Source organism: Orbicella faveolata, unplaced genomic scaffold (assembly GCF_042242905.1).
Source record: "Orbicella faveolata isolate gen_17 unplaced genomic scaffold, um_ofav_v1 contig_2, whole genome shotgun sequence".
Taxonomy (NCBI): domain Eukaryota; kingdom Metazoa; phylum Cnidaria; class Anthozoa; order Scleractinia; family Merulinidae; genus Orbicella; species Orbicella faveolata.
In genome coordinates this window covers 13,394,979-13,415,324 of record NW_028301547.1, presented here as the reverse complement: position 1 = coordinate 13,415,324, position 20,346 = coordinate 13,394,979, and the positions used below count along the sequence as shown (strand labels likewise).

The following is a 20,346-nucleotide window of genomic DNA, read 5'->3' as shown; positions in this document are numbered from 1 at the left end:
TCCTAGGGCTTGCATATGTATAATTAACCATAATAACATGCAAAAATATATAACAAAGGAAGAAGGCATAATGATAGCAATGCCTAAAGCGAAAGTGTTAAATTGAATGTGACTGACTTGCTGATTTAAATTGAGCTTTTTCCAGTTAATGTGCAATGCCTCCTTGAGGTTGAGTTAAAATAATGTCATGGAGGCAGAATCAAGGATTTCAAGGCAATAAACGGGGCTTCTGATAGGTCATGGAAAAAAGTGAAATTTCATGGGATTTTCAGAGACAATTTCATGGAAAAAACAGCCAATTTTGTGGGAAATTCATGGAAATTTTCGGAGCAAATTTTGCTGACAAACAGTCAGTAAAAAATGGCCAATTTTGTGGGAATTTTCTGGGCAAATTTTGTTGGAAAGCGATTGGTTTTGCACTGTTTTCATGAACATTTTTAACTTAAAAAGACAGCAGTTTTGCCATTTTTTTTGGAAAATGATAGAGCAGTTTTCAATTGAGTGTCATTAATCCAAAACCAATGTGATCATTCTAGGAATCACAAAGGACACAGACATATCATTGAACCAGTCAAAGTTCGAAGTGATTACATGTAGCTGACGCAAAGCGCGGGAAAACAAGGGCAAGTGTGTTACAATTTGTTTTGGTTTTACTTCTGATTGGATGAAAAAGTGGCGCGAGTTTTTTAAGCCAATTGTGTAGCATAGTTGATGCAAAACCAATTACTTTTCAACACTCAAATGAAAACCTTTTTAACAGAGATCATCATTTGCTCTTCTGACAGCAATGCACTCAAGAAATGCGCCAATGGCAAAGCTTTCTACATCATGGCCACAAGGAGTGCCCAGGTTTTTACAACATTAATCTAAGAACGCCTGGTAGTTTTTGGGATGCTGTTAACTTGTTGCAGTGACGAAGTTTCACAATAAATTTGCAAGTTTAAGGCAATTTAACAGTATCAACAGCCAAGATAAGCTTCAAGTTGTAACAAAATGTATTTGGTACGATTTCTAGTGAATTTCGCAGTATTTTTTTTTTGCATGTTTTTGTGAATTTTGTGGAATTTCACGGATTTACTTGATATTTGGAGCTCCATGACCATGTGAAATATTAGAAGCCAGTTTGGAGACGCCGGCCCAATTCAAAGTGACGAATGCGTCCATGTTATGATCTGTACATTTCAAACAAGGTTGCTATCGACAGCTTTTAAACATTAGAGAACCTCTGCAAAGGTCATGTCTAAATAAAGATTCAGTTGTTGTACTATCTATTCTTCACAGGAACAGCAACAAAGTGGACGAAGATTCCAGTTGAAATAATAATTATTTGCTTCATATCATCGTGACTTGTGTGATTTTGCAAGCATGCATGATTTCCTGCAGGCGTGTAATATAAGGATATGTTACCACAATCATCCCAATGCGAGAATGTGATAGCAAATATAGGCAAATTTGTTTCGACAAATGCTTTTATAATAACCTAAGTGACATGAACATTGAGCAATTCGTGATTGAAGCAAAGGGGTGCAGGGTGTCTCAAAAACTCAGAGCTTGAAAACCCAGACCTCAGGCCCTTACAGACTCGCTGGATGTCTCGAAAATTCAAACTCGAAAACTCAGATCCTCTGGTTGTCTCAAAAACTCAGTCCCAAAAAATAAAACAACTCTGTGTTTGCTGCGGATTGCTTCAGGACGTCTTATTTAGAGTTTTTACTGTTCATTTATACAATGTCATATGCAGAATCTGCAGGGAGAGGAAGAGAGATGATAAAACAGCCAGTGGTGTTAGGATCACAAAAATAATACCCAGCATTCATACTGTTTTTTGGTTGCTTTATAAGTATTGACCAAATTTATCAGTTGAAATTTATCTATTTAGAGCCATTCGAACCAAATTTAGTTAGCACATGTTACATGACAATTTTGCAAAACAAATAGTGTCATATTGCATAACCGGATATTCGCAAACGTATAGGTTCTTCAGATACAAAGGGTATTGCCTTGACGAACAGTGAAAAAGACATCTTGAAACAATCTGCAGGAAACACAGAATTGTTTTACCTGTATTTTTAGGGTCTGAGTTTTCGAGACACCCAATGAGTGGGCAAGTATTGATCACAAACAAACGAGTGAGTGAGCGAGAGTATTTCCAGGTGAAGTCAATCGATAAAAATCGATGTATTTCTTCATTTACAGTTTTGCCATAGCATAGCTCATTTTGCGTGGCCATTTTGTGTGCAGAATTTATTGTTACATTGGCAATTTTGGAGGGATAAAAAATTGTTTTACGTGCTGGACCAGAGCAAAATTAGGAAAATTAAGAATCAGTGCAAGATAGACTTTATAGGCACTTTAAAGTGCCACTATGATCAAATTTTTACCCCTTGAATTTTTAATTGTATCACATAGAATTCCACGAAAGATTAAAAACACAGTTTACCATTTGCAAAATATCTGCATTACCTCCAGAGAGAATTAAGTTTAAAAAAAGTGCAATATAAATTATACAAATTAGGGAACTGATGACATCATACACTCAACCCAATATTACATTAAGTATATTAAAAAAAGCTATCTAGGTCAATTTGCAGCAAATTAAAGACCATTGAAACTTGGCAGGCTAATAGTTCTGCAGGCAACACGCCTAGTAGTCTCTGCAGCTGTTTTTTGGAATGTCATGCCATGCTCTAGGGGGAGACTACATACCTAGGCCTGTTCCCATGGCAACTCACTCTTTTCCATTCCCCCCCCCCCCCCCCCAACCTGATTTTAATATTTCAATGATTTTCAGCTTGAAAAAACATTAAACAAGATCACAAACTCGACCTAACATATTTCTATGCTTGCTGGATCATGCTAATGAGGTACCATTGGCAAATATCAAAATGTAATGCCAAAGGTGGCCAGAAAAGTCTTCAATATCTGGGAGGTCTGGAACCTAGTATGTTTCCATGGTGACATAGATGTTGCACTCATATTGTGGAGATCATCTAGTAGAATCCTTCCACCCAAAATAAAATATTTCTGATACGAATTGGCTGCAGAGATTTGATCAAAATTTCATCGAGTGACTAATTTGCATATTTTATTCACTTGAATATCTCTGGAACAAAAAGAGATATTATAGACTACTTGTTTATGTTTTCAAATGGCTTAGATCAGAAAGATGCGAAATTCATCATAGTAGCAAGTAATTCTCAAATGGATGCTTTTGAAATCACGACCCTAATAAATGCTATTTCATTACAGTAACATCAGTCAGTGATTATGTATTCTTAAAATGAGATCCACCTCTTGAATGGACAACATACCATGATCAGTAATGCCTTCTCCGAAGGCATTTGTACAGAACTAAGATTTAGAATAAATTATAACTCAGCTAACAGCACAATAATTATTGGAGGTGCAGTGCCCTCATGATTAGTGCACTCAACTCAGGATCAAGTGGTCTGGGTTTGAGCTCTGTTGCTGTAGCCTGGAATATTGTGAGATTTTCTTGGGCAAGACACTGTACTCTCACAGTGCCCCTCTCCACCCAAGAGTACAAATGAGTACTGGCGAATTTAATGCTGGGGATAACCCTGCGATTGACTAGCATTCCATCCAGGGGGGACTAGAAATATTCCTAGTGGCTTCATGCTGCATGTACAATCACTGGAATAAGCTCTGGCCTGATAGGCCACTTGGCTTGTATGCAGTGTATAGTTTATCTTACCTACCTTAACAGCACAACTGAGGTACATGGAAATCTTTGGAAATTTTCTTCTGTAATGGAAAGAAACTTACAAGCTACCATTGTAGGTAGCTTTAAAGACAAAATCACATGAATTTTAGTATTGAGTAAAGAAATATTGTTTAGTTACAAACAACCTACTAAAGAAGATGGGGAAAATCAGACCCCTCAGTTTGTTCCTGTTTGTTGAAATACAGATAAATCCCTTGAACATCTACATTTCTCTCTCACCAGTTTGTCACAACTCATTGCACAGACCTACTTGTAGTATGGCCGTAATATGCTGGAGGCAGTTGGATACTGTTTTTGTTTTTGTACCCTACATTTGCAATATACATTAAAACATTTTACAATTCTAACTTATTAACTTGTTCCAGAACATACACAAGAGGGCACCCTCAGTAGCAGTGCGTGAAGAATGGAAAGTGCTGGAAGATGGTGAAATGGACTTTCCGCGACTTTCCAAGCTTAATTTACCAAATGTGGAGGAACCTGAAAATCTGTAAATATTACACTGAAATTGTGCAGTTCCAGAGAATATCTATACTCCCTCAACAGAAGGGATTAGAATTTCCTGGGGTGAGGTTTTTTCTAAGACCAAAACATTTAAAGAAATGTATTAGGAATTTCCAGAGGGGTGGGTGGTCTTAAAAAAAAATCCCTTCCTTGGGGGAGGTATGGATCTTTTCTGGAACTACACATTGTTATAGTTATATTAACTTCATAATAATACTTAAGCCAATTACAGTCCGTGACTGATGGAATACATCCGTTTCCTGTGGTTTCTGTGGTTGAGGATCTTGCTCGTGATTGGTTATAATACAATCAACATTCCAGACATATTTTTTCTGGGTTTGACTGTAACAGATCTAAACATAGGCACGCAAGGCGTGCAAGAGTTATTTTTTTGTGTGAAGTGTCGGAGATAGGAGCATTCATGGTACAGTAATGATTTGGTTAATTTGACATTTTTGAGTTATTTTTTTGTAAAAAAAAATACCTCTTAGTCGGCGCGTCGGGTATGTTATGGACGGGTCAATGGGTGAGTGAGTGAGTGAGTGAGTGAGTGAGTGAGTGAGTGAGTGAGTGAGTGAGTGAGTGAGTGAGTGAGTGAGTGAGTGAGTGAGTGAGTGAGTGAGTGAGTGAGTGAGTGAGTGAGTGAGTGAGTGAGTGAGTGAGTGAGTGAGTGAGTGAGTGAGTGAGTGAGTGAGTGAGTGAGTGAGTGAGTGAGTGAGTGAGTGAGTGAGTGAGTGAGTGAGTGAGTGAGTGAGTGATGTATGTCACACCAATCAGATTGGATCTACTATGAACAGCCAATCAAATTTCTTGTTGTAAAGGGAAATGGTACGTGAGAAACACAAGGTATGTATAAACACAAGGACTTTGGTAATTGAAAAATAAAGAGTGACGTGTATGTTGCCGGTTTGTGATTTTTAGTCCGGTTTGGAGGGGTGTGTGACAGTTACATACGTACATTAGGTTGTTTTAGAGTGCATAATTTTCAGTGTAATGGTGGCTAGTTATGAACGAGATGAGTCTTGAGTTTTGAAGCAGTTCATGAGTAGTAGGCAAATGGCACGAGATATTTTTACTTTTAATTACAAAGGGTATCTTGATACTTTTGTTTTTCACAAGGAGTTAATTCAATTAGAGGTCATGAATCGTCGGTTCTAGTTCTTAGGACATGTTTTAGAGGAGACGAGACTATTTAGATTTGATACAGTTCTAACATTTACAATAGTAAGTGCAGGTAACGATTGTTTTGTTCTTATTGCATGCAAATATAACGAGATATTTTTATTTTTTAGTTACAATGGGTAATTTGACACTCTTGTTTTTCACAAGGTAGTAAATTCAATTAGAGCTGACGAATCGTCACCACTTGTTCCCATGAGATGTTTACTATTTTTAGTTACAAATAGTAACTCGACACTTTTGTTTTTCATATGGGAGTAAATTCAATTAGAGCTTACAAGTTATCGGCTATTGTTCCCAGGTTAAACAAAAAAGAAGCTTTCATTTCTAGAGTGTTTTTACGTCTCTGCAGTAGCAGTTTAATATTTTTATTTGATGGGCATTTTATGACATTCTTTTCAGTCCGATATTTTTAAAGGTAAAAAGTATGAAAACTGTTCAAATGTTCTTTGAAGACTGTGTGGCACCAAGTTAAAGTGCAATTTAATTAAATCAGACATTCAACGTGTCAGAGAGGTTTTTTTCTCTCTCTTTCAATTTTCGGTGAAGTAGTGTTGTTGCGTTGTGTTGTGTAAAAAGGGTAAACTTACGACTCGTATAAAATGCGAAAAGTTCTCTTAAGTTGAGTATTTTTGAGCAAAAATTCCTCTTGGGGGCTGGAAGGGCTCCCGAGGGGGTACTCCCAGAAAAATTGGTTGGGGGTGTGCGGCCCGCTTCCCAAAACCCTTACCCTATTTATGACCAAAATCTGCGATATTCCTTACCCTATTTATGACCTGACCAAAAATTCGAAACCCTATTTACGACCTGACCCTCAAATCAAAACCCTGTTTCAGACCTGCATTATAATTAGCTCCCTAGTTCAAACCAATTTTAAATTACCATAAACATATAAATTTGTGAAGGGCTTTTGTTGATTTTCTTTTCGATAATGATGAAAAAAAGGCTTCTTCTTAAAGCATACTCATATCAAGGCTAGGGTGCAAAAACCGTACCCTATTTATGACCAAAACAGCTGAAAAACCATACCCTTTGGGGCCGCACAGACCTATATAGCCCATATAAGGGAGTCCCCCCCCCCCGGGGGGGGAAGGGCTAAGTGATCGGTAAGTGAGGGAGTTATGCATGTGCGCGTGTCAGACCAATCACAGTGTGGGTTGTATCAAAGAACGAATAAAATTGCCTGTTAGAAAATAAGATGGTATCTACATTAATCTGGAGACATGTCAGATTACTGTAGTTTGTTCAGTCAAACATTTTATGGCTTACTATTTAGTTATCTTACCATTACCGATGTAACATCTTATGTACATCATAAACTCCCAGTTTCTTTCTTGCTGTACATCGCAACCAAAAAAACTTGTCAAATCAACCAAATCATTACTGTAAACAGCTCCATGAATGCTCCTATCTCCGAGACTTATAGTTCAATAAAAAATAACTCTTGCACGCCCTGCGTGCCTATGTTTGTGAAATCTAGGAAAGTTCGAATACCGCTCAATCAACCAAGATGGCCGATGGAATTTATGCAAAATTGCACATTTTCAACAGGCCAATACAGAAAGAAGGGAGCTTGCCTGGATTTCATATTCACACAGTTTGTAATTTACACCTTGATCATTCCTCTGAGCTAAAAGTCATCGTGAGGTAAATATGTTTTGTCCACTTCTTGGGCGTTTGAAAAAATACAACTATCGCAATTTAATTTACATGTAAAATTCAACTGATTTTAGAGGGTCATAACTCTTCTAGTATACGAATCTCTCAACAAATAAAAGGTTCTAAAGGAAGAGCTATGCTATAGGTATACCATATCTAAATGGCTAGTTTGGCCCGTGAAAATTAAACGCGCTAGACGAAAAACTATTAGGGGTATTTTGACCAATTGCGCCTTTTTCGGACGAGCAAGCAAGAACTTCGATTTCGCTGTCATCTTTATGAACATTATTCGACATGTTTTATAACAAAAATTATTCGTAGACATCGTTTATTGTAAACTTAAGTAATACTTTAAATAAAACCTCAGAATAAGCCTCTGTTATAGATGACACAGTCCTCTAGAAATCAGCCGGCGCCCAAGCAGGCGACTTTGGCAAAATGTCGGCCCTCATGGTGGAACGGTATTGAACTTTTCCCTCTACATTGTTTTAGACAAAGATACATAGGGAAAATGGCCAAAAAGGAAGTAGCGAACGTTTCTCGGTTTTATCTGTCAAATTTACGGCGATTTGGGATTGCGAAACTCCCGTCCATGACTTAATGAGTCTTTATGGCCCGTCACAAGAGTCACGTCGTCCTCTCACGTAGATTTCTACAGGACTTTGCCATCTATAACCAAGGCCATTGATTAGGTATGATTTAAATTATTGCTTACGTGTGCGATACACAATGTCAAAGAATAATTTGTGTGATGAAACATGTCAAATTATGGTCATAAAGATGACTGCGAAATCGAAGTTCTTGCTCGCTCGTCCAAAAAAGGAGCAATTGGTCAAAATACCCTTTATAGTTTTTCGTCTAGCGCGCTTAATTTTCACGGACCAAACTAGCCATTTAGATATGGTATACCTACAGCATAGCTCTTCCTTTAGAACCTTTTATTTGTTGAGAAATTCGTATACTAGAAGAGTTATGACCCTCTAAAATCAGTTGAATTTTACATGTAAATTAAATTGCGATAGTTGTATTTTTCAAACGGCCAAGAAGTAGACAAAACATATTTACCTTAAGATGACTTTTAGCTCAGAGGAATGTTCAAAGTGTAAATTACAAACTGTGTGAATATGAAATCTAGGCAAGCTCCCTTCTTTCTGTACTGGCCTGTTGAAAATGTGCAATTTTGCATAAATTCGATCGGCCATCTTGATTGATTGAGCGGTATTTCGAACTTTCCTAGATTTCACAAAAATGTGAAGTCGCTGGAACTTTGAAAGTATATTTCTGAAAAATACTTTACCAAAAGGGTCTTTTTGACGCAATAAAAGAAAATCCGAATTTTCCGACCTGTCGTCGGATTCTCCATATTTACAGGCAGTGGCTCTTAAAGAATTATCATGTACATAGATCGCTCAAGAAGCCTCATAATAAGGTAAGACATCTAATTGATCAGTGTGCAGTTAAAATGATAGCTAAAATGCCTTTGTTTCTGTTTTTAGGTATGTTTGTGGTAGTTTAGAGTATTATGAAAAGAGTTATGATCGTGTAACAACAAAGAATGAAGTGCCTTTAGCTGGAGTAAACAGAATCTTCCACAAAGTAACAACCACAGATGACCCTATTATCAGGAAGGTATGTACAGTAGAAGCTGCCCAGTTAGACTCTGACCAACGGATGAAAATTATGATGATTGTGATGGTGATCAGACGGTGGTGATAACGAACACATACTTGCATCATAACTGTACATGTAGGTTCATTTCCTAACTACAGTGGATACCAATAATTATTATGAACCGTGGCATAACAGACATGATCAAAAACTGGATCACTGGATAATGCTATTCAAGAGTTTTCATTGGCTTAGCAATATCATGGTATATGAGCCATTATGCCATGCTCTACAAAGTAATATGGAAAACGTATGTATAATTGTTTGGGGCATTTTTATTTTTTACAATGTATTTTAGTTTAGTTTTCTCTATTTTGCGGGCATTGTTAAGAAAACAATTATTCCATTTGCACTTGTTGGATATGAGATGACTATGGCCAGTTCTGTGCACCTTGCTCGCTATCTATTAAGTGATTATCCCATGAGCATGTGTTGGATTTGACTTGGCGAAAATCATGCACAATGCATGCCTGAATGGATCCAAAAGGGTGCTACGTAGGGTCTTGGGTAAAGATAAACGCTACTGTGTAAATATACATATGTGTACCACTTCTTTTTGTTTCAGTTACTTTCAAAAGGAAATGTTTTTACAACTGATGCCATTACAGCTACGCTTATGACTGCTACACGTTCTGTTTACTCGTGGGATGTTATAGTTCAGGTATTCAACCTTACATGATTATAATTGAATGCAGTGGTGGTGGTGGTGGTGGTGGTGGTATTGGTGGTGGTGGTGGTGGTGGTATTGGTGGTGGTGGTGGTGGTGGTATTGGTGGTGGTGGTGGTAGTGGTGGTGGTGGTGGTGGTGGTGGTATTGGTGGTGGTGGTGGTATTGGTGGTGGTGGTATTGGTGGTATTGTTATTGTCGTTATTATTATTATTGTTTAATAATTGTTTATTTTTTAATTATTTTTTCGTAGTGGAACTAACAAACTTGACTATTTAGTAGTGAATTCAACCTATATTGACTGCTGCTAGAGCCTTGAGCATTTTACTGCCCTTATGTGAAATGAGCATCTCTGCGGTCACGCGTTCTGATGAAATTAACATTTTGCTGGTTTCTAACTGAGATCAACATCCTTGCCGTCACGCGTTCACGTGAAATCAACATTTTAACCTATTGAGACCTGAAATCAACATTTTTGAGCTTATGCGTTTCGTGAAGTTAGCTTTTTGCTATTTTCTAAGTGAAAGCAAAGTTCTCGCGGTCGCGCGTTAACGTGAAATCAACATTTTAACTGTTTTGACCTGAAATCAATATTTTTTTAAGGTTACTCGTTGCGAGAAATCAACATTTCGCTGTATTTCAAGTGAAATGAACGTCCTTGTGGTCGCGCGCTGAAGTGGCAACAAATCTAAGTTTTTTTGCATACGTAATATCTCAAAAGCGATGCAAACTTCAGCAAAAACACATACAGAACATTGTTTAACACACCTAAAATAAAACGCATGCGAAATTTGGAGCGTTTTTGACAAAGTTGACTTTTGAGCAAAATACCTAACGCCCTTTTTCCACCGAACCCTTCACACAAACGATCCCGGGCTTTGTTATAATAAACCGAGGAGAGAGTGACTTTGACTTATAACAAAGGCGCGCCTCGGTTTATTATAACAAAGGATCGGCTCGGTTTATCATAACAAAGGCCCTGGCTTCGTCTATCTGAAGGACTCGGCTGAAAAAGAGCATTAGGTATGTTGCTCAAAAGTGAGCTCTGTCGAATACCTCCAAATTTCGCATGCAGTTTTGTTTACAATTGGTATGTTTAGGTATGTTAAGCAATGTCCCGTAATTTTTCCGCTTAAGTTTGCTTCGTTTTCGAGATATTACGTTTGCAGAAAAGTACTCGGTTTTCCTAGCGGCGTCTTTATAATTACTGTACTCCACGTGGTCCAATCACTATTACTACTAATAATAATGGGCATCTGTCAGTCTCGAGAGACTATGGATACCCGCTCTGGGTGTTTGTACTGGCTCTAGGACAGTGTTGGGTGTGACTAGTCGGGCCGATTAGGGAGGGACAGTCTCTCCCACACTGGGTGCAGGTATAGTCTGACGTTGGTCTGTATACACTGCATAACAGGTGTGGTACCTTATTAGTGAATAGCACAAAGATATATGAAAATTATTGTTTGCTCTCAGAATTATTCTTCCTAGAACAAAGCAATTTGTTCTTAATGCATGTGCAGAAGATTAGTCTGTGCTAGTGTCTTTTATACAATAAGAAAGATACATTACCTACAGGATCACACAAAAATGTTGTGTACATTTCCTTGTAGTAGAACATAACATATAGAATTTATGCATTCTAGCATCATCAGTGTGGTACAGTTTTTTTCTCGTCTACAGAGCCACATACTCTTTTTGGGCACTAATTAATGGCATCCTTTTTTTACCAGTGCAGACTGCACTGCACTGTGTCTTAGCATATCTTTTTTCTCTCACATAACGTTTTCTGTTGTTTTCAAACTTCAGTGTTTGCCAGACTTTAAATTATAGTCCATGGGCCAGGGCAGGTTCTCGGTACCACTCGGGGGGAGAAAATGTGAGTGATATCTGATGAAAGGTTGTATGAAGGACTTTTCAAATTTACCTGATAGCAATCGTGAAAGAGTAGCTTTCAGTATTTTTTGCGTACTTCTTTTTTTTCAAAAATATTGCTGTGACATGGAAACGAGGCTCACATTAAAACAGTTATTTTAAATGCGTTCTTTATTTATAATATTAATAAATTACTAAATTGTACAGTTAACAGCTTTTCTTAACATTTTTGGTTAAAATCTAAAATTTATAAGTTGATTTGAAAAAGAAAAACTTAAATGAAACCATGCAGCTCAAACTCTAAAAGCATCATGGGTAACTTCTAAGATGACGGTCTCGCTGCATGGTAAATACTTCAAAGTTCTTGCCAAATTTTCGCAGTTTGGACGCTTTTATCAAGTAATGTAGAGAAAAAAAGGAACACTTAGTATTTTTATGCTCACTGAATAAAACATTTACAAACATTCAACAGTTTCTGTTCGACTTAAGGAAACTTGACTGCTATATACAGTTTCAATTGATGTTTTATTTCTAGACCAAACTAAACGACCAGCTTTTAAAACTTGTATTATTCACTGCTCATATGATAAAAGTCGGCTAATTAGTCCTATTAAAAAAAAAAATCTCGACTCTTTGAAATATTTATTGAAGGCGGCTACAATTAAAAGTCACGGGCCATTGCTTTATTCATTGGCAGAGAATACCAAGGAAGGAGAAATTCCCCAAGTCATATATCACAGGAAATGCCGAAGTCTTTTTAGCATGAAGCGAGATTAATTGGAGAGCATTTTTCATACAACGGCCGCGAAACAGATTTCGAAGTTTAATTTGGAAAGCGAACGGCAAAGATCTCGTTGGCAAGAGCCAAGCACGAGCAGAACTTGCTCGAAAATGTACACTTTTTGCGAAAATAAGACTGCATGTACAAGAACACGCGATCCCTTTGACTCAGTAGGTTGACTTGTATTTAGATGCTTTAGAAAAGCTGCTTTTGCTGCGGGTGATAGTAGGCTTATTGGCCTTGCCCGTCGTGATTTGGTAGCAGCTGAAGCGTGTTACCATGGTTGGTGCTTTTGAGATTGTACCCGACTAGATAAAGTGAGCAACTACACTGACTTGGAACGTAGTGAACACGACGCGGATGAAAACCGATTTTTTTGATATAGAGTCTCAAGCTTATGACAAACTGTTTGAGTTTATTTGATCAGATTTATTAAATCCCAGGCTTATTCAGATGGTTGATCTGAGAGAGAAGCGGTAATCTCCATGCGATCAATGGGCGCTACTGAAATATCCGAATCAACGAAAAAGACATTTCTGATGAAAGTTATAGAAAACGATTTCGGCGACTTGTTACAATTTGAAGATCTCCCGAACAATAATAAAGTTTTTGTTCTTTCCAAAAATTTTTCAAATGCTCAACTGGCCAGAGAGATAGTAACTTTTATCTCAGCAATTCGACAACAGGGCTGACACCATGTAAAGTCAAGGAAAATAGGAAGTTGGACTGTACATCTGTAATGTAGTTCTTTCAAATGATACTGAAATGGCATGGCCACCGAAATCTTCTGAACTATGTGAGAATGCAATCAATCTCCCAGCACAACTAGATGCCTTTCTATATACTCTTCTAACTAGCAACTCAGAAATTCCAACGGAATATCTTCATCGCCACCGGTGCCTTGTTGGCAACTCTTTTAGGCAAGGCATTATATACGGGATAACTGGAGGAAAACTTACCAAGCAAATGCTAATACCATACGCAGTAAAAGCTTTGCAAACCGCGATGTTGAACTTATACAAATGTTAAGCCGATGTGGGCATGGGATTGCCTATAAGCAAATTGAGGAAATAAACACAGCACTTTGCGTACAAAAAATGGCCGTGACGTCTGATAATGATGTTCCTTTGCCGAAAAATATTCAGGCAACGCTTGTGTGGGATATAATATTGATAGAATAGAAGAGACGCTTTACGGCGAAGGAACATCTCATCGAGTAAATGTTATTGCTGTCTAAGCCAGGCATTTTGGTCCCCGAACCTCCCTCCGCCCCCTGGAACTGAGCAAGCTAGGACAAGGAAAAGAAATATTGATCCTCCTGTAATTTCGCTTGTACCTCCATGTAACGCTGCTGATCGCACGACACGAAGAGGACATGAAATTGATGATGTCGATGCTCGACGGAAGCTGGATCAATCCCTTTAAGGGAGAAAGGGAAGACCTAGTTGTCTATCGACCGGCAACCTCGCAACTCCTGAGATAGAGAAGATCTGCATGCTTCCAGCAGAGGCTTTCGGAGAGACGGCTTATAAGACATTTTGTCATGACAGGCTTGAGTCTGACCAACGACCAAGATTCTGCGACAAAATTACGAACCTCAAAGCTTAAACAAGAAGATGAAAGGACAAATAGGGTCAAGCGAGGAAGTAATCATTAAAGCGGATCGTGCGCAGTTTCCTCAAATGATCATGCTGAGAACAGAACGTTGAAGATGAATGATGTACTGAACCACCCTCTCGGACCTCGCCCTTGGGCCCTTGACACGGCTCATGGATTGCTTAGGAGAACCAACAAATCATCACTTGGCAAGGAGCCAGGCAGAAGAACATGACGGCAGCACATATGATTCCTCAGCGGTGCAGGCGAATTTTTGACGAAATGGTAATGCTCTAGAAGATAAGAGGCGACCAGAATACATTTGCTGAATTGGCTGACAGTATGATGTCCATGGTTTTGCATGAAGGAACAGACAGCCAGCGTATTGACGTGGTCTTCGACGTTTACAGAAATAATTCCATCAAAAACCACAAGAGAGAGAAGAGAGGCTCAGAAAGCGGTCATAAAGTCAGAAACTTCAAGGCAGACTACAAGATGCATCAATGGCGGACATTCTTGTCCAATTCCAAGAATAAATCGCTCCTGAGCAAATTTATTTCAGAAAAGTGGCAAAATAAGAGGCACAGAGAGAGGTTCGCTGGAAAGACAACCTTGGTAACGACAGAGGATTACTGCTATGAACTCTCCTCAAGAGGAGTAACAGCAAGGGGAGAGCTAAGGTCGACGCACGAGGAAGCGGGTACCAGAGCGTTTCTCCATGCAGCACAAACAGAGCTGTAGTTATTACGTCTAAGGCTTTTTTTTATTATCGCATGGTTATGGAGTCTGTAACGCCATTGGACTTTGTTGTAGGATATTCTGTACCAAACAAGGCAAAGTTGGCTCGAACCAGCTACCTCCCTGTGCGGACTGTTTCTGTTTTTTAAGGATGTACTCCTTGAGAGCAAACTACCAATTGCAAGCAGTTATTTGGAGAAGTATACAGAGCTGCCCTCAAGTCCCTTCACCAGTTGGTCAAGGATGGGTCGAAGATTGTTGCAACTTATCCATCAAATGGATGAATGGCAACCCCTCCCCTGCAGTTCTTCTCGAGTTTCTCTCCTGTTTTTGTGCAAGATCATGCAAGCTGCCCACGTGCCAACCTGCCTTACAAACAGCCTTAAATGCACCGATATGTACCGCCTTCGTGAATGCAACAATAGGGGTCTTAAGTAATGACGACGGCGACGCCAGAGACGACGTCCAGTAAAAAAAAGTTTTATATTTTACCTTCGAATTTCGCAGCAGTATAGATTTATTCGATGCACCTATCTGTCCCAGAACTTACTCAAGCTAAATGTGTAATGCCAGAGTTGAATTCCAAATTAAAATACGAAACACTAGCCGCTGCCGTTCGCCTTCTCCAAAATACGCAGAACCAAGTCATTTCACGTTGTTAGTTTGAAGAGGACGGCAAAGAAATGTACAAAGATTTATAACGCACTTGCACAGCCATTGTTCTGGTCATTAAATCTTTTGTTTGGTAACGTTCTCGTTGCCGTTGCCGTCGTGGGTTGCTTAAGGTCTCTAATTGTTCTGCTCATTAAACCTTTTGTTTGGTGACGTTCTCGTTGCCGTTGCCGTCGTGGTTTTCTTAAACTCCCTAATAGTGCTGAGGAGGAGGAGATTCTTGATGAACAATGCTCTGATGACGAGGAGGATCAGGAAAATTAAGGCATTTCAAATATCAATAGAAATAATCCGTTAAGCTAGATTTCTCAAAGTGGAATATTTCAGGTTTATGTTGGCGAAACTTCTTGTTTATTAGAAACTAGAGTAGAGGAACAACTTTCAGGGAATTCATCAGCTGTTCGTGAACATTGCCAGCTCACGGGACATTCAGTGGATTCTAGCAAAACAAAAGTTCTTGCCGTGGAAAGCTACACGTTCAAACGCCACGTAAGGGAGGCTATCGAGATCAGATTACAGAAGTCTTTTGAACAGAGACAATGGCTTCGAGTTAGCTAACATCTATGACGATTTTAGCCCCCTTGAAGCCCTAATGAACATGATATAACCCTTTTTAACATTCACATTTTTATTGTGCCTGAGGAAGTTCAGTTGAGCCGAAGGAAATATTCCACTTTGAGAAAAGATTTTTATCGCGCTCTGAGTACAGGAAATTTTTTTATATTTTAATCATGATTCTGGAGCAGGAACACTATTTTTTGTTGTAATTATTTAAAGGTTAACGCACTCAGCGAGTGAATTATCGGGATTCACCTGCACGAGTTCACTAACAATGTACGAGAAATTTCAACACCGCACTCGGCAAAGCCTCGTGCAGTATTGAAAATTTCGAGTTCATTGTTAGTGAACGATTACAGGTAAATCCCAATAATTCACGAACAATGTTTGCACTAACATTTTTATTATTCAAATTGAATACACTGCACAAAGAAAACTGCATTGAAACCACTATATTTGAGCCAGCCGACCTGGAAGCCAACAACCTTGATTTAAAGGCCTTTTTTGATGCGGAGGAAATGTCAAAACAAACTATCCCTCCCATATCAGATAGTGTCACCTGAATTTGCGAACCCCAATATCAGTCAGTGATGTCAAATTCCCACCCCCAGGTTGTATCGACTACCGGTAACCAAATTCCTGTGGTATGCTTGGGATGTCAATGTCTCTTTGATCAATACATTAGTGTCAGTGGTGTGTTGGTGGTGTGCCAGCTGATGCAATGACTGACATCTTGACCAACATTATGAGATCAGACTCCTTTCTTTATCCAGTAAACTAGTGGTCCAAAGTATACAGTATTAATATCTGTTTCTCCTTGTTGCTTTAGCGTGTTGGATCAAAGTTGTTCTTTGATAAGAGAGATGATTCTGAATTTGGTAAGTCGAGAGGTGTTGAAATGAAATGAAAAAATATATACATGTATTTGTGTGAGTTTCCTTTTAAAAGTCAATGTATGCTACAGATTTTATTCTCATTCTAGCTTGTGCAGGGATTATACCTTTTTGGAACAGCTGAAAAAGACTGGAGGCCATGCCTAAGCCATCCTACAAAATGTACTTTTGCATCTAGCAGTTTTATTATTTTTTCACTTTTGGGTGTGCTGTTGATGAAGTCTTTGTTTTCTTAGATTTGCTAACAGTGAGTGAAACTGCCCATGACGTGGTTTTTGATGAAGGAAACGGAATTAATTCCCCCACAAACCTTGGCCTTGAAGCAACATTCATCAATCAAAACTTCTCACAGCAGTGTTTGAAAAGAGGCCCAGACAAAAGGGTGTTTCCCAATCCAAACCCGTTTGTTACTGATGATGATGAAGGTCAAGTAGCATCTGTGGCATACAGGTATGAGGATGCACAAACTAATCTGTCAAAATCATTCGTGTGAACTTCAAGGGTGTTTCAAATATTACACTCACGTTATTTCACAGTTTACAGTACAAATACAATACAATACAAATTTTATTAGCACTCCCCATGGGGGCTTTTCAGTACTAATAGTACTAAATAAGTTACATGAAGGAAATGGAATTAATTCCCCCACAAACCTTAGCCTTGAAGCAATTTTAAACCCTTTTTTTGACTGATGTGGCTAAGAATCATATGCTCTATGATAGTGTTACCCGGTCACCTGTGGTGACTGGTTTCCATTTTTGGGGGACAAGTTGTCCATTTACCAACGAATTCTGGAATTTTCTGTCGACATATATTGCAGGTAAGACTATTTTGTCTTGTCCAGCCTAATCATTTCCAACATAAATGGAATGTCCTGAAAGCCGGGTTGTCCAACATTTCCAATGTGTTGTGATGTTTACCATTACTCACCAATTAATTGGCCTTTCACCGGGTTCAACCCATACACACAGCTACCCAGCTCAATTTTAGGCGCTCTAAGTAAATTCTAGGAAATGTAGCTCGCCAGATCTCATACAGTATTGAAATCCATTCAGGATTTTTATGGACCATTTGCCCAAGCCATGACCCAGCTGATTTCCTGTTCTAAATGGTTAACAAACACTTGGTCGCCTAGACTTTCTAAAAGTCCTTTCCAACAATACTTTCCTGGCCTGTTGGTTTCAGCTTCATCGCTCGATCGAGATTTCATACGAGCAACCCCGCCTTCTTTTTATGGGAGTCTGGCTAGGGGTTAATCGAATGGAGGGCTAAACAACTGCAATTGTGGTCTTTTTTCAAGCCCAATAGCATGCATACAGTTGCAATTTACTTTGTTAACTTTGCAAGCAGACTATGTGAGGAAGGATGCCTTTCGTCCCAGTGTCAAGAACAAGGGCTGTAAAACATGTCCTAAGATTTGACTAATGAGAATCGATGCGCGAACAAGAGTAAACACAGTACAAACATGGTGCCAGTAGCTACTTACAGGCTCGTAATATGAGTAACGCGCGTGCTCTGTAAGGCCCAGTTCATACGTCGCATTTCTGCCGTGTCGAATTCAATTCAATTAAGTGCGGCAGAAATGCGACTGTGGATTCATACGTCGCACTTGTGTCGCACTTAATTCAGAATTTATACTGTCGGGTATGTCGGCCAGCGGAAAATGTTTTAAACGTAGAGTATTCAATATGGCGGACGAAAATACCGAGCAACGAAGGACTTTAATTTTGCTAAAAATTGTCCGCCAATGGAAAGAGAAGGAGAAGGCTGACAACGGAGCAGCATGTGTTGCAATATGTTCAGGTTGCATTAGGTCGAGAATGGCCAAGTTTCTTCTTTTTCTTTGGCGGGAAAACATTCACATGTATGCACTAGATTCGACACGGCAGAAATTCGACGTCTGAATCGGTGTCGCATTTCTGTCGGATAATGCGACAAGACCAGTCGAACGTGCGGCGGAAATGCGGCAGCCGATTCAGACGTCGAATTTCTGTTGAATTTAATTCGTTGAATTGAATTCGACACGGCAGAAATGCGACGTATGAACCGGACCTAAGGGACGCTATATTTCCAGCCAGCCTTGTACCCAGAGTCTTCGTTTCCTTTGACCAGCGTCCGGAAACGAGCGGCCCTGGAAAGATCCGATTCAAAGTCCAAAAATATCGGACTTCTGGTTGAATTGTGCATGCCTAGCTCGAGCCCGCTGGTGTTTTACTTTCGCTCATTTTCCACTGTTATTTAAACCAGTTAAAATGGAACCCGTAACGGATCCAATATGTTTTATTACTTTGTTTCAAAGACTCTTGAACATAACGTTCATTTAATTTTGATGAAAAATTCATTCGTCACTAAAAAATTGTCTTTACTTCCTCAGTTTTTTCAAAATTTGCGTCTTCAGATGTTCCATGGCTACCTCCATGAGGTTTTTCATATTTCCCGCATCAACATTGCCTTCCTTTTTAACTTGGAAAATATTATTTTTTAAGTTGTCGGAGTGTGTGGAGCGATTTCACCCCATCACTCCATTACTGTGCCACTTCTTGTTAGACGTTTTGGGGGTCGGGGATTCTTGTTGGAAAATTTGAATTAAACGCCCAAAGGAGACCAATCTGAGCATGGCTTGAGCTTTATTTGATTCCTAAAAGATAACATTTCAAATGGAACAGGCTCGATTACAAGCCTCTGTTCAGGAAAGGAGCCCGAACTAGTAGACCGGATTCGAGAGACCTTCGGAAATCGAGCGTAAAATTAAAATCGGAAATAAGAGCGTTTTTCAATTATTACTTCTTCGAGTGCACCTGCAAAGATACTTTGACAGCTTAAAATACCAGCATTTCGTCCTCAACATCCTAAGTGAGATCAAAAACTTTGATTTATACCCCTAAGCGAGACAACGAGCATTCTGGACCTTTTCATATGGGAGTCCCCCTGAGTTTGGAGCATTCTGTTGACATAAACACAGTCGCTTGCACCGTGTCAAGTTGGTTATCTTCAAGAGGTACAAGGTGAAACGATTTTCGATTGTAAGGAAAAGAATTATGATTCTTCCGTGGCGATTTGTTTAGATGGAAAGTCTTCATGGGTATTTTTATTTTTCGTAAACCCACGTGATACTAGTGGCTAGCATATTGTGAGTTCGATGACAATCGAGATCGATTGATTAAAAGCTCCAGACAATTTTTAAACACGGGAAATGGAAAGACAAATGTGGCCTTTCGGTAAATGGCTTCTTGACATAAACGTATGGGTTAAAAAAACCGAAAAAGGAAAGAAAAAAGGATTTTTGCTTCCTCTGAGATTGGAACTTACTTATTCCCGCTTATGGGGCCGGCAACTATCCCACTTTGCCACTTGTACAATCCGTTAGTCAGGTGAAAATGTTAATAATATACGTGAATTGTGTATGCACTGAAATGCTGGGTATTTCGCACAGCAGGCTCAAGTGAGTTCCGAATCAAAGTCAGTATAGCCGTGAATAAAATAGTTTAAGACGAGAAACGGACAGTATTTTTTCTGTACAATAACTGTAAATAAATTTGGAGATGGCAAGATTATGTGGACGAATAGTTGACGAAAAAAAGAAAGAGACATTACGCAGGGCTGGGAGTTCTGCATGCAATTCAATGGAAAAGGAGACCGCGTGGAGGTAGCGTTCTCTTCGGGGACTAGCTCGCTGAGTGGGGTACTCCTTGTCAACCACAGCCAACAATTCAACGCTTAGATTTTATTAAAAGAAATCTTACTTCTCACTCCTGTCCTTTTCTTCTTCTCTTGCCTTATACTTCCTAAGATTATCGTCTCTCTAATATCACAT

The 20,346-nt window shown here is 39.1% G+C and overlaps 1 protein-coding gene and 1 pseudogene across 2 annotated transcripts in view; both read left to right on the top strand.

The window, feature by feature from the left end:
- LOC110047789 (eukaryotic translation initiation factor 3 subunit D-like) overlaps window positions 1-20,346 on the top strand; it is a 91,770-nt gene that overhangs the window by 28,841 nt on the left and 42,583 nt on the right. For both annotated transcript variants that reach the window (XM_020753532.2, XM_089289678.1), the window contains 5 exons: window positions 4,111-4,235; window positions 8,584-8,716; window positions 9,321-9,416; window positions 16,469-16,517; window positions 16,769-16,982. In XM_020753532.2, the coding sequence (XP_020609191.2) occupies window positions 4,111-4,235; window positions 8,584-8,716; window positions 9,321-9,416; window positions 16,469-16,517; window positions 16,769-16,982 (617 nt within the window). The remainder of the gene's footprint in view (window positions 1-4,110; window positions 4,236-8,583; window positions 8,717-9,320; window positions 9,417-16,468; window positions 16,518-16,768; window positions 16,983-20,346) is intronic.
- LOC149112040 (uncharacterized) lies at window positions 10,471-16,460 on the top strand (annotated as a pseudogene).